The 15,643-nt window shown below is 35.1% G+C and overlaps 1 protein-coding gene across 2 annotated transcripts in view; it reads right to left on the reverse strand.

The window, feature by feature from the left end:
- Window positions 1-15,643, reverse strand: part of LOC113083117 (sterile alpha motif domain-containing protein 12-like) — an 80,736-nt gene that overhangs the window by 47,597 nt on the left and 17,496 nt on the right. For both annotated transcript variants that reach the window (XM_026254380.1, XM_026254379.1), the window contains exons 3-4: window positions 15,506-15,635; window positions 1,633-1,773 (exon numbers count right to left, since the gene is read on the reverse strand). In XM_026254380.1, the coding sequence (XP_026110165.1) occupies window positions 1,633-1,773; window positions 15,506-15,635 (271 nt within the window). The remainder of the gene's footprint in view (window positions 1-1,632; window positions 1,774-15,505; window positions 15,636-15,643) is intronic.

The raw sequence follows: 15,643 nt of genomic DNA on the forward strand, positions 1-15,643 counted from the left end.
CACATAATGTACTTTCATAATTTTCAGGGTAATTGACAACATGTAACAGATGCTCAACTGAGATTAGTATTTACTGTATTGAACCTGGAACAAAGCTACAAATTTTCCTTTTCCTTCGGACAACAAAGCTAACGCTCAGCCTAGATTTACTTTGTTAGGCACAGCAGCTCCTCTTTAGTCCCCTTAAAATATTGTCCTTCACTGGGCTTTTGCAAACTCTAGCTTATTTAGACAGCATCTGTGTGCTCTCCGTTCCCAAGCATGTCATTGTTTAACTTAGCTTTCTATATTAGAAAAAAAAAAAAAAAAAAAGCAGCAACAACTGAGACCTTTACCAAATAATACCTCTCTTTCTCTCCTTTTCAATCACTAACTCTCTCTTTAAGGAATGCTTAGCCAGTAAACAGAGGTCAACAGTTTTGAAACCTAATGAACTTGATTGAGTTTTGTGTACACACGCAGATATGCAAGGCATACCAGCAGTTATTTTACAGCTCCAATCTACTTGAATGCGTAAAGAATCTGTTATGATTACATTCATTTCAATTAGCAATAACCTCTAACATATATTTATATCAATCTATCCAGATATGCATCTATACATTTATTTATCAATCTACACATCCATCCTCTATCTTAGTGGTTCTCTATTCCAGTCGTCATGATGGTCCCTATGCAGTGTTCATTGCTCCCTACTCCTTGCACATGGGAAATCTGTTGAAGTTTACTTCAGTTCGAAACATTCATTCACAGATTTGCGATTCGCCACTGCCTGCAGCATTTTCACACACAGAAAAATCTTACTAAAGAAGTGTTAAGTGTGACATAATATACAGTGGGTATAGAAAAGAATCACCCCCTTTAAAATGATTACATTTTGTTGCTTTGCAGGCTGAAATGAAGACAGAAGCTGCGTCCCAAATGACGCACTATACACTATGCACTCATACTCCCTTTGTACTCAACCATGCAGTGTATGAATTATTTAAGGTTATTTTGTCATTCATAAACATATTTATGCTACATAATTAAAGCTGTGACAGTTGAATGCATGAATTGTCAAACATTCCAGACTTCAGTTATATAAAGTGCACTTTTTCTTTTTGGAATTTTCAGTGTGAACACACTACTCACACTATTTATACTTAAAACCATCATAGAAGGTACAAAGAATATTTCAAAGGCTTTATCAATTCCTAGAAGCACAATAAAGTCAATTAATTAAGAAGTGGAAGGTTTACCTTCCAACATGACAATGACCCAAATCAACCAGCAAAACGGACCACAAGTGGTTGAAGAAGAAAAAGGTGAATGTCCTTGCATGGCCTAGTCAGAGCCCAGACTTAAACCCTATTTAAAATCTGTGGAATGACTAATTTCTTACATGAATTTCTTTGAATTGCAATTCTGCAATGAGTGTGGAGACCCTCAACAAGGTCAAGACAGGTAAGAGAGTATTACTACATTTGCTTAACTACACTTTCTTGGCAGTTAGAGTAAAAAAAAAAAATAGTTTCATAAATCAGGCAGGGTTAAGGTAAAGAAAGCCTAGCTTAATTTAAAAACATTAGAAGGCTATGGAGGACTTTCATTTCAAGCATAGCTCTACATGTACGTGTGTACAGTATGTACCTTGCGTGAGCAGCTGCAGAGTACGGACCTCTTCTCTGACGCGGAGCTGGAGGACCTGCTGTAGTATGTACTGTCTCTGACTCTCCTGCATGATGCCCATACGCTCCAACTTCCTGTCAGTGAGCCTCATCAGAGCTCGTCCTGCACACACACACACAAACAAATGAACATGAAACCAGGCTAGGCTTTACAAATAATTATTATTTTATTTTTCCAAATTTCACATTTATGAATAAAACCATATAAATCTGAACATTTATAAGGGGCTATTATAAGGCCCTTGTGTAAAAATGTACAGAGTATTGTAATAACCTACATTACAATAAGCTAAAGTGAATACATTTTTCCTCCAGCTAGAAATATGATCAAGGTCAGATAAAGTTCACTGTCATTTTTAATCATCACCCCACAAATATTCTCCACATATATGTGCTGCTAAAAGTTGTAATAGTGCCTGTCAATGCCCCAGTTAACCACTACCATTTGTGCACAAAGTTAAAGCCACTGTACCATCTCACACGATGCCTTAGGTAGTGAAGCAGAAAGGCTACTAGTGCATTTACACTACAATGAAAATTGTTAATTCGGTTGTTTTTCATGGAAGAGACACAAACATGGTATCATTATCTATGAAAAGGGCGGTATTCAGATGGAATATAGTACAATTTCCAGTGATTATGCTGCATTATGATTGTGGATGCTCTGCTCGTGTCACTCGCTTTTTCTCTTAATGGTCATGTTTTTAAATCACAGAGTGTCTCCAGTGAAAGGGAAAGCTATGCAGAACAAAAAAAATAATAATAATCCACTGAAAGCTAGCCAAACAAAAAATTTAGCTGATCCTTATCCACTGGAGAGCATTTCATAAGGTAATAAAAAAAACTTGAAATTAAAAGGACAAAGGGGAACACATGAAAAAAAAAAAAAAAAACCACTATTGATCAGTAAACGACCTGTAAAATATCAGTAAAATTACAATAATTGAAAAGGCAAAAAAAAAAAAAAAAACATCTGTTTATATAATAAAATAATATATGCAGTGAGCTTCATGCTTAAAATATGCAGAAATTTAAATATTTTAAGTATTCTAAATGATGTTGATCACAAAGCACTCAGCAAAACTGCCTCTTTATATAATAATAATATTAATTATTATTATTATTATTATTATTATTATTATTATTATTATTATTACAATGGTGACATTTAAATCTGTATAATTAGCAACAACAATATTCAACACATTACAAAAAGACAAATGTTTAAATCTGCAGGGCATAAAACAAATATACATGATCATCAAACATGAGACTCAACACAGTAACTAACTTCAAATTTACATTGGTCCTGGGCCATTGGGCTCTCCATATTGCATATTGTAGTTCATATAATTTTTTGGGGGCAAAAAGTCAGATACAAGATTCTTATAAAGTTAAAAACAAATGTACATGACAATTTCTTTAGAGAAAACATTATTTTATAGGGCAACCTACCACAAAGTAATATATGTTTTTTCATGTCTGATCAACACAAAACCAGGCACGTGCACAGGTAGGGCTCAACCTGTGCAGGGCACATGCCCTTTTTGCCCTTACACTCCAAAGTGTGTATATATATATATATATATATATATATATATATATATATATATATATATATATATATATATATATATATATAATTATTATTTTTTTTATCAATGCTATTGGTCACCCTTTACGTCTGTCTGTTTTACAAATATTTAGCAAATGAAAGTTCTTAAAACGAGCTTGTGTAAATCTTATTCAATCCTCAAGCTGTCAGTAAGCTGATAACTCCGCCCCATTCATTGAATCAACTGAAGTTCCACAGCAGCCGCACAGACAACAGCTGAGCTGAACAAAGTTTTGCGAAGGGTAAATAAATATCTTGTTGTCTGAATAAGTACTACTAAACACTGTCTATAAAGGCTCATATTTAATTTATTTGATGTCTGACTGACTCACTGACTGAGACATGTGGGACGTTGCCTGAGAGAGAGGGCTAGCATTTGCCATCTAGTCATAGCCAACACTTAAATAGCCTGTGCATATAGTAGCATTTCATCTTTTATAAAATGCGATTTTGGCCAAATGGATTTTACCACAGAAAAAACTGAGCGCTCCGTCTATATAGCTACAAAATCTAGTTTGTAACCTGTAACTGTTAGATGAAAATGTAATGTGATGCCGGCAGCGGCAGGCGCCGTCGCCGTTTTAATGACTGACAACAACAAAAAATTCACATTTGCACACATTCTCTGGTCAAAAACTATATATTGATAAGTAATACAACAACATATAATTTGTTTTTACCATCGCAAAATCATAACAAGTGCACCCCCGCGCTGTTTTGTACTGGAACTTACACAAAGTGACGAGTGATCCTCGTCACCTAGATAACATATATTCCTAAGAAATTTCTTCTTTGATTTATGATTGCCGATACACTTAATTTATTAACATTTAGGCTAATCATGTTATGGTATATTCTCCGCTCGTCCTCACATGTATAAAATGTAGTAAAACATGGTTTTACTACAGTAATGTAGTAGTAACTAAAAAAGAAATTACAGAACATCACTGTGAAATCTTTATATTTTATCATGCAGAATGTAATTCATGATTCATTCCAAGTCTTCATTTATTTGATCCAAAATACAGCAAAAACAGTGATACTGTGTAATATTTGTACAATTTTAAATAACTGTTTTCTATTTGAATATATTTTAAAAAGTAATTTATTTTTGTGATCAAAGCTGAATTTTCAGCATCATTACTCCAGTTCAGTGCTCTTCAGTGTCACGTGATCCTTCAGAAATACTTTTCACTGCAACTGTACTTTTTACACTATTTTTATTTATTTATTCATTGCTGGCTTATTTTAGGGAAAGTGTAGTGAATAAGAGACCTTCAAGAGACCAACATCCCTGGTCCACCACAGTGTCAAATTTTTGCCAGGTAGGGGGATACATGTTGGATATGTTATAGTAACGGTATGACTATAGTTTCTGATAATCTGGAATCGAGTTGGACATAATTACTTAAATTATATTTAAAAAAAGTTTGTCAAAAATACTCATTGCTCACCTTCCCCTCTTCTCAATGTCATTCATAATCATGTTAAAGGTGCTGTAGGGAACTTTTGTAAAAAATATTTTTTACATATTTATTAAACCTGTCATTATTGTCCTGACAGTAGAATATGAGACAGATAATCTGTGAAAAAAAATCAAGCTCCTCTGGCTCCTCCCAGTGGTCCTATTGCCATTTACAGAAAGTCATGCGCTCCCGGTAAAAAAACAACCAATCAGAGCTGCGGTCCGTAACTTTGTTTGTGTTCAAAATGTAGAAAAATGAACATAATAAGCGAGTACACCATGAATCCATTTTCCAAACTGTGTTTTTAGCTTGTCCTGAATCACTAGGGTACACCTATAATAAGTGTTTATATTCAGACTATTTTAGATTGCTTCGGGGGTACCGCGGCGGAGTAACCCAGTACCTTCGTGATTCTTCATAGACATAAACAGAGAGAAGTAGTTCCGGCTACAATGTTCTTCCGCAAGATGCAAGCAGTTCTGTTTATTAACCGCTAGAGCGTCAAAAGTTCCCTACTGCAGCTTTAACCAAATAATACAAATTAGCTTATCAAACCAAACAGAATAGTTAAAAAAGAGAATATATATATAATTGATATAAAAAAGGGAGGGGGTTGCCCTTTTTCAGTTTCAGCACATGCCCCTCAAAAGGTCTGTTCACGGCCCTGACACAAACTGTACACTTTGATGCCATCTATATTTCTAAATAGAACACACTGAGGCGCTATGAGCACAGATGGGACCTCTTTAGTCATGGGACATTAGAAGCAGAAAATTGGAGTATGTGTGAGGCGTGTAGGTTGAGGTGATCAGGGTAAGGTATTTTAGTACGTTGGTAAAGTGCCAAACTACCCCTTCATTTGGCAGCATTTGGCTGAAAAGCTTCAATGAGGAACAGAAATTTAGCGTGCCTTCTCTCTGAATCACTGCCATAATTGTTTCACTGAGATGATGAGTCAAAGCCTGCTTAAAAAAACTGAAGAAAAGAGAGGAGAGTGTGAAAATAGGAAAGAAAGAAAAGAAGAGAAGAATATGTATACAGATGGGAAAAAAGTTACAAATGTGAGTGCATGAGAAGAAATGGGAAAGGTGCCATTCTAAACAAATAACTGTCCAACAAAAACATTTGAGATGTTCCTTAGATGATACTTAGCAGAAAGAACGGGTCACTGGGTAACAGCTGTCTCAGCGAGATAAAGATGCCAAAGAATGTAGTCTGGTAGAAAACAAAAAAAGCATAAATTATTGTCTGTTATATACACAAGATATGTAGGCCATCTTTTGACACTTACTTTATAATACATAGCGCTTCACTTAAAGATATGTTCCTGTGGCTCAGTGGTAATGCATTGTGTTAGCAATGTTAAAGGTCATGGGTTCCATTCCCAGGGAACACACATACTGATAAAAATAAAATACATATTCTGAATGCGCACTGTAAGTCGCTTCGGATAAAAGTGTCTGCTTAATGCATAAATGTTAATATAAAAAGGATTCCAAAAAGAAATATCTTCTAATAGTTTTTTTTTTTTTTACTTTTCCCAAAAATCCAAATGAAAGCTAGCCAAACAAAACAATTAGCAAAATGCAAAAACTGAATATTGCTAAAAGGACAAAGATAAACAAAGAAATCTATTATGACCACAGGCTGCCCAGTGGTCATAATAAATTTCTTTGTTTGTCTTTGTCCTTTTATAGCAATATTCAGTTTTATATATATATATATATATATATATATATATATAAATCTGATTAAGTCATAATACTGCAAAAAAGTTGAAATAAAGGACAAAACAAAACACTGAACAAAACATCTACTGTACTTGCACCTGTAGAATGTAATTCAATGTTTTACTATTTGTACTGGAATATTAAATAATAATAATATTAATGAGAAATGATATGTATGTTATATGCTATATAAATGCATAGTACATCATGTGTTTGTTAGCCATTGAGTGGTGAAAATGGCCTTTCATGTTTTAATGATCATTAAAGTCTCTTCCCACTACTTCCAGTAGCAGCTAAGATACTGCAGTTTTCTTTTCTCACGTTCATTGGTTACTAATGTTAGTGCAACTGACAAAGAAAGGCTTTTTTTTTCTTTAAATTAACAGCATCTTGGATTTCAGCATACTGATCAGTCAGAAATCATGCTCCACACTTGGTTTTTCCTGAATCCTGTTGTTACTGTTAGCTTCTACAATAACAGTTAAACAAAGGCTGTGGGCTCAAACCAGTGCCTAAAAGATACACGCATATAAAACCAAAAGGTCAAAGTTAAGCATGTTAGCATGAAGCTGTCAGCAGTTATTCAAAAGTAATAGTGTATTCTGATTAAATGAACGGCAAGCAACATTTGAATCACAAACATGTCATTATATTATAGTAGCTGCATTCCACATATGTGAGACATCAGGGCAGATAAATTCACTCTTTTTCCATGTGGTTGCTGGACTGGCACACTCATCTTCAGTCCTGATGAATGGACTAGCTTAAAGCTCTCTCTCCCTCCACTGTCACTCTGGGGACCTGTCCCTTTTACATGTGAACCAAAAGCCTGGCTAATTACTGCTCCAACAACCAGGAGGGGCGACAGACAGAAAGAGAGAGAAGGGGGATGGGGTGGCTCTGGGGCCTATAAAGATGGAAATTAACCTCAATTTCTCAGACAAAACCTTCTCATGGTGAACAAGCAGGACTGTACTTGAGAATCACTGCGGCTGCTCGGACTGGTGAAGGAAACTACTCCGGCGATGCTGTAGCATACTTCACATAATTTAACTGCATTCATGAGTCCCAAGAGGAACTTTCATACTCTCATTCTTTCTGTTGAGTATTAGAGAAAAACATTTCATAATGATATTTCCCCCCATTTTAAATGATAATTTATTATCCAGTGAAAGGATACATTTTTGCATTTTTTTAATAAAAGATCAAAAGGATTAACTATGCAGATGAATTTTAACAGCCTTATTTGATTATATTTAACAAGGGTGCCAATATTTTTGGCCACAACTGTATGCCTGTAATTGGTTACAATGATCATCATTCATAGTTTTCACAGAGAGCTTACACAAATACACATGGAAGCATTTGAAAGCAGCTTTTGTCAATGGATCCGTCTATGAGAAGATATATATTAAGGTATATTAATTAATGAATAATATTAAAGATATATTAATTTCAAATGCTACCGCTTGAATCTGTGAAAGCACTAGTAAACTAGTAAGTAAAACAGGTGGTTTGGTCCAGATAAGGATTAACATTTTCAGTAAAATTCACATAAAATTACAGGTTTCATGCAAGTTTTATATTCATCTGTTTCAGACACATGACATTTCCATTCATCCACTATATAGTTACATACAGGAATATAAGCTTAAAGTACAAGAGGAGAATAGGGAATTTGAGGTCTAGTCCTGCAACAGCTTATCTTCAGTGTTCCTAATGTTCCTATGACATCCCTAGGACAACTTAAGTCCAAATCACTTGAAGGGGATTGAATCATTATTTGGACTGTCCCGTTTCTGAGCCCATATTGATCACTAGATACAGTAAGAGGACAATGGCATTTGGCATTTAATCAAAAGTGGGCAGTTAGCAAGAGTAACAGGGATGAATAGAATATAAGGGGAGAGAGCGTGAGAAAGACACAGATGCCTAGCGATGTTCATTTGTGCTGGCAATAACCCCACACTTGATTGTGAACATAATTTCTACTAGATGACTTCAAGGAGAAAAAGAGCTTTAAGAGCTTAAATGTAAAATACATTCTTATATCCCAGCTTAATATGAAAAGACAGCCATAAAAAAGTCATCTGTAGGTGCTGATGTGCTATCAAAACATTTTTTTTTTTTTTTTTTTTGGTTTGAGAATCCAGTCCAGACTGACATAGCAACAGTGGCTTAACCAATGGTATGAGTTTGGGGGTGGGGACTGTGCTTGTTAGACCAATAGCAGACAGAGCAGTTTTTTTTTTTCTAGAAACCTGTTTGATGATAATCGTTGCAATTCCATTTGGTGGCTCTTGTGGTGCAAAGATTTCACTTTAGCTAGGGGTGTGCGATATATGATATATATATATATTATTTTTTTTTGATCGTGGACGATAAAAATGTCTCCACGATCTGCTTTTGAAGAAATGTTGTAGTATCATGCTACAGCGCACATTCTGTCAGCTGCAGTTCCGGCGCCTCCATCATATACTGTACAATGGCACATGCAATCACAGCAGTGTTAACTCAGTGGTAGAGTTACGCTCTCATTATTTGCATGTCCTTTTAAATGTTCCATTTGCACCTGGTCTGACCTGTGCTTTTTCTGAGCGCCTCATACACTTGAGCTAATACTGTAAAAACACACAAGGTTTATATCTAGACTCAGTTGGTTATGTCTAAAATGAAAGTAAACCGCTGAGAGAAAAACGTATACGTGCATGTATATTAGATGCATGCATATCTTAAAGGGACAGTAGGCACATTGAACATGTAGCCTACTGTCATTACTGTTATAGATCACACTAAAACTCAATTTCTGTCATTATTTAATCACTGTTACATTGTCCCAAACTTGTATTAATTTCTTTCTTGTGCTGAACACAAAAGACGATATTTTAAAGAATGTGGGTAACCAAACAGTTGCTGGTCCACATTGAATTTGATAGTAGCAAAAATATACTGGATCATATGATAAATATGTGGACCAGCAACTGTTTGGTTTTCCACGTTACTCAAAATAGCATTTATATTCTAAAGAAGAAAAAAAAAACGAAATCAGGTTTAAAACCATTTTTGTGTGAGTAAATGGTGGTATAAAAACACTATGACAGAATTGACATACAGATTACATGATTTTTATTTGTGGGTGAACTATTCCTTTAATGTTAATAAAACAACAAAACACAAAGAGAAAATTCACTCACTGCTCTTGACTAAAGAAATTTGATACAGTTGCTTTAGGAATCAGTTTATATGATTTTTTATATTTGCCCATTCACTTTCTTGGATGTTCCTGCTAAATATACCTACCTGAAAATAAAGCACTGTTTGTTTTATCTGTATTTTATGTGTAGTTGTAATGTGTATCTGTCATTCTTTTATCTTTGTTATTAAAAAACAAGAACAAAGATTTTTATCTTCTCCCTCTTTGGCCTAAATATCTGCCATTCTTTTTTGTCTTTATAATAGGGAAATTAGTTTGGCTGTAATGCTCAAACAACTTGCAATATAGTAAAACCAACATGACAAAGAATTGTGATAAAATGGTGATATTTTTTGAAAAAAAGAAAAAACACGTGATATATTTTTTCCATATCGCCCACCTCCAACTTTAGCTCTCATAAAATTTTGATTTACTCTGCAAAATGTGTGAGAGAAAAACTTTGGGACAGCAGCTATGCAACAACCAGAGAAACAAACCATTATTAATGAGCAGTCATATGTCACATCTTTCCACGTGAAATGCACACTGGGAAAGATCCTCTTGCAAAACTGTATGCTTTGCCTCAGGCCTCCATTACCTCCAATGCAAATATGTAGCATTATCAAGACACTCATTATATTCTATCCAGAAAACATCAGTTGTGCGAGTCAACAGTGCCATGCAAACCGCTCACCTCTACATAAATCAGAACAAGACCATTTCCTCTTTTATTACTTAACACCTATACAATGCTTGGAAAAAGCAAGCGATTGCAGTCAAATTATTAATTGTTAACGTAGCCATCAATAAACTAACACCCCAACCCCCCCCCTCAATATACTTCAAAACATGAAAATTGCAGTAGTTTCATTCAGGCCACATCATATTCTTATCCTCCAACATCACCACAATTCAATCTGATCTTTCCTCTCCATCCTTCTCCCCAGAATACTGAAAAATTGATCTGATGGTTCTGAATTGCATCCCTGTGGAACACTGCAATTTCAAACGCTCATACCTCATCCTCCCGCTCGCGGAAATCACTGGCACACCACCGAAGGCTGAAACTGTGCTATTCTGTGAAGACATCGTGCTGAATCCCAAATACACATGACTGCTGCCTGAAGCACTCTGATTCTGAGGTCTAGGGTTGCATTATATTGGGATTTAGCAGATTATTCAGAAATAATTGGCATATTCCTTGCTTAACTTTAATGACCCTTTTGTGATAAAAGCAAAAAATATTATATTATCAGCTGTTTGCTATTCAGATGGTCGAAATTAATGGTCAAGATCCATTGGTATCACATCAATGACACAAATTCCAGGTTTGACAGCTGTTCCGACGAATGAAAGAAAGTAACAGTTTTGATTCAGTCTCAGGGGATCAGAAAACTGCATATTTAAGCTCAATTATATCATTAAGCAAACCTTCAATCCAAGTTAATTTTCATCGGCAGTCTCAAAATCATAAAATCGCAGATGGTCATTTAACAGCATTTCAGAAATAGTGGAAGGTAAGTATCAAGTATAAGATGCATATGATAAGGAACAACTGCAGTCACCATTGTGCAGACGTCATTACATGCAGTTTACAGACAGGATTGTGTTTATAAAGGAAGTGACATCAGGTCGATAAGTGGTTTTTGGGTGCTTTGATCCAACCCTTAGTGGCAGCTGGGAATGTTTTGTAAAAAACATAAATTTCAGCTATTTGTGTTAAGCGTAAATATGTTTTTAACTCCAAAGCATTCATGTGTTATACATCTTTTAAGATCGATTAATATCTTAAAAAGAGAGGCATTTCAGCAAACATAAGATTCTCTAAGTCCTATTTTACAACATATAATTTTCACATTAAAAATGATACTAAAATACATATAAATTTGCTTTTATGAAAATGTCAGCAGAAAAATCTAATTGGGACTGCAAGAGAAATGCAGTCTACATAGTCCATAAAAAAGCTCATATACTACGCCAAGACCACCTGTGTGCTGCCTGATGGGAGTCTCTTTAACACAAGTTGTATATAACTCTTATTAAAGTCAAATAAATAAACCCAATGTCTCACCACACCCAGTATTCTCTGGACCGATCTGCCCAGCAGCGAGCCAGAACTCCTGCACAGACATTGACTGTCCAGTGCATGGGGAAACACAAGAAGAGCCAGCTTACTAGGAACGTCCCAGCTGGATTCATTTATCCTGTCAACAGGAGATATATCTAACTTTCCATTCTTTCCTGTAAAACCACACAGAATGAACCAATGATCATGAAACAGGAGGATTTGGGCCTAGAGTATGATCTGATGTTGCTGCCAGTTCCCACACCAGACAGAACAGTGGCGTTTTCCAGAACTGCTGTGAAACGTGGTTCAAAAATGGACACTTGAGAGGCCACACAACTAAATTAACTTATGTCTAAAACACCCAACCCTGGCATTTATTACAGTTTTATTTATTAGAATTCATTATTAATACACACATTTATTTTGTTCATTTACACACAAAAAAAAAACCTATTCATTCATAATATAAAATTCTTAAGATAATGACAATGCCTTGCCTAATGACTTGACATCGCACCACAGCTAAACATATTATTTACAGTAAATCAAGGGCACAGTTATTAAATTGCTTTTAAAACAAACAACAAAAAATACAATAATTCTGACCTGGCTGTTTTAACTGATATATTACGGTGCAAAAAAACAAAAAAAAAACAAACAAAGATAAAGATCCAGTATCTATCTGTTACAGTTTGAAAAAAGACAACCATTTTAATTTAAAAATAAATTCAATATGGTTAAACAGATCCATTAAACAGATCTGACATTCAGTCTTATAATAGACTTTGTGTATATACACTGTTACAACACTAACTACGGTTCATGAATGAAGATCTCATTTTAATGTCCATTTAGCCATTATCTGTCTAACAACAGCTGGTTACATAACAGACATTAATTATGGTGTTATACAGTATAGTGTTGTGTTTTCATAACCCTTCTGTGCTGTGGCCCATGGGATTGATGTCTATTTGAGCTTCATGATATCTGACAGAGCAGCTCTGGTTCAGTTATTCTCTCTTATTTTCTAGGCTGTACACAGGCGGAGCGTGTTTAAGGCTCGTAAAGAGTGTAGACAGCTGCAGTGTTCAGTGTATATATATATTTTTTTTTTATTTTTTTTTTTTTTTGTGTGTGTGTGAGTGCAAACTCACTATAAATCTAAGTTAGTGATCATGTTCTTCACTCGCTTTCTGTATATACTTTATTCATTATTTGAATAACTCTGAAAATGAAAACGTTATAATTAGTAACTTACAGTTTTTATTGTCATGTAAGCTATTTTTTTTAGCTTACATGACACCCATATCAGGTACTTGCCTAAAAAGACAAGTTTATGATGTTTGTTGTTAATAGAATGTTAACTAACATTAGGCTACTTTTAGCTTTACCCTGGAGTTGGTTCATCCTCCGTCTATAGCTGTATATTACACCGAATGAGTGCACCTTCTCCCGATTATACCTACGCTAGCAAAAAAATGTGCTTAACTCATTTACCGAAGCACTCGCTGCCGCTGTCTTTGTAATTACTGCAGATTAGGGACTAATATCTAATTATGCCTTAATATGCTTTAATGCATTTTTAATGACATCTCTGTGTTCCAGTCAAACTCTCAGAGTGATTTGGGAGATGTGTCACAGTGGTGAGAGAGAATCTCAACAGTCATATGTTGGCAATGGAAAGGTTGATTTTACTATGCTCTGGTTCAAACGGAAACAAATCGACACTTAGTAGTAAGTAATTATGTAACTTAATAGTTAGTTATTTCATGCTCTCTTAAAGCTGTATTTGAGGCTACCTGATTTGACAGAAGCAAAATCCTCTGAATTTCAGAAACAGAATGGACTCTAAAATGTAATCTGAAGAAGACACAGTAACAAATCAATAACAGTTCCAGAGGCTTCGCTGTATAAATCCATATCCCTTGAAGCTCTGATAAATGCATCATTTTTTTAATCCTTTTGAAACGATCACAAAAATGGTTGCACAGCCAAAATTATTATACATTTAAATCAAAAGTTAAATTAAAGTATAAATAAAACATATCCCTAAATGTCAAGTTCAGGTGCATGGCTTAATCTGAAGCAAAGATAATTCAAAATAATTCAGAAACCATGGATAAAGACATTCTTAGGCACAGTTAAAGTGCGAAAAGTCAGATATTTTGTTTTTGTTTACTGTAACGATATTTCATATTTGTTTTTATTGTTTTATTACATTGCTGTTTTCATTAGCTCAATATTAGATAATACTACAGATGTATAGAATTTATTTGAGGTGCATACGAGATCACAACCATTCAGATTTTTATAGGGATGCTCCGATCACGATCGGCCGATCGTTAATGCGCAACTCGTCAGTAAAGCCGGTTTTCTAATCAGCGGTTAATTCCCTCAGGTGCGTTTTCACATAGAGCAGCTGTTACTACACAGAGCCGTTGTTAACTGAGAAGATGCGCCAATAAACGCTGAAAATTAACGTGATTTGCGCATCTTCTCTATTAACAACGGCTCTGTGTAGTAACAGCTGCTCCATGTGAAATCACGCACCTGATGGAATTAACCGCTGATTAGAGAACCGGCTTTACTGACGAGATGCGCATAACGATTGGCCGATCGTGGTCGGAGCATGCAAATTGCATTGTGTCTAATTGGTAAGACCTGATTTTATGAACTGATTCCTGTTAATTAATACTAGATCATCAAATCGAGCAGCTTGCATATTTTCTGACTAATTGGATCACGCATCACCCTAATGCAAATTGCATTCAGAATCCTTCAAGTGATACCAAAAAAATTCAGAATGGACAGAACATTGCTTTAACCAGCATTACTCATGACAATTGAGATCAGCTGGCCAAATCGTGATAAATCACCACAAGAGCTTTTCATCAAGAGATCTAGGAAGCTGAACATTTACGGGACAACGGCTCTTGATTAAAAGACTTCAGTTCATCCACACTGTGTGATTATGCACTGCAAAGAAAGCCATGATTATAAACAAAGCAGACCAAATCACTCCATGAACTATTTGACTGCAAATTTGAATTTTGGTAAACTGCATCTCCCACTATAATAAGAAGGAAATCTTGGGACTAAAAGACTATTGACCCCAATTTCCAACTACAAATATTAGTTATCCATGACATTTGTATTTTAGAAAAATCTAAATAGCAATTTTATGGTAGTCAAAAGAATAGATTATATATAAATGTAATAAGATGTATATAATAATATTATATAATTAGATATAATTATATTATATAATGTTATTTTTAAAAAAGTAAAAAAAAAAAAAAGCAATAAAGTGTAATAAAAAAAAAAAATCTCTAAAAAATATAATATAATCTAATTCCGGGCTGAAGGAATAAACACCTCAAAATATTTTTACATATTGGACTTTGAGGCGATGCTTGCACAATGCAAGTAACTCATCTCTATAACACTTCTTTGAAGCAGGAACACATTAAAACACAATACAATGTCAAAAACTGCGGTACAGTCATCCATCACTACAAGTTAGGTCACACAACATTAAAAAAGACACATGCATTCATAAATTCCCCAGACATGCATCCTCAATTACACAGGAACCCCTACTGAGCTAATAAACATTAGAATGTAATCATCTTGGCTGAGCCGGTAGCAATTAATGGAAGTGCAATTATGACTGTCTTAATGTAATTGCATGCGTAAACGTTGGACTATGGGTATAGGACCTTAGACAGGATCATAATATGACTAACAGGGTGCCTGCGTTTACCTGTGATGTCGTGCTGCTTGAAGGAGTCACCGTAGACTTGGTGTTGATTGGGACAGTGTTTCTTCAGCCATTTACACACGTCCTGCTGGCTCCACAGCGCCACTGGTTTGGACAGCTTCAAAGTTCCCGGCTAGGCAA

The sequence above is a fragment of the Carassius auratus genome, unplaced genomic scaffold, assembly GCF_003368295.1.
Source record: "Carassius auratus strain Wakin unplaced genomic scaffold, ASM336829v1 scaf_tig00037409, whole genome shotgun sequence".
NCBI lineage: Eukaryota > Metazoa > Chordata > Actinopteri > Cypriniformes > Cyprinidae > Carassius > Carassius auratus.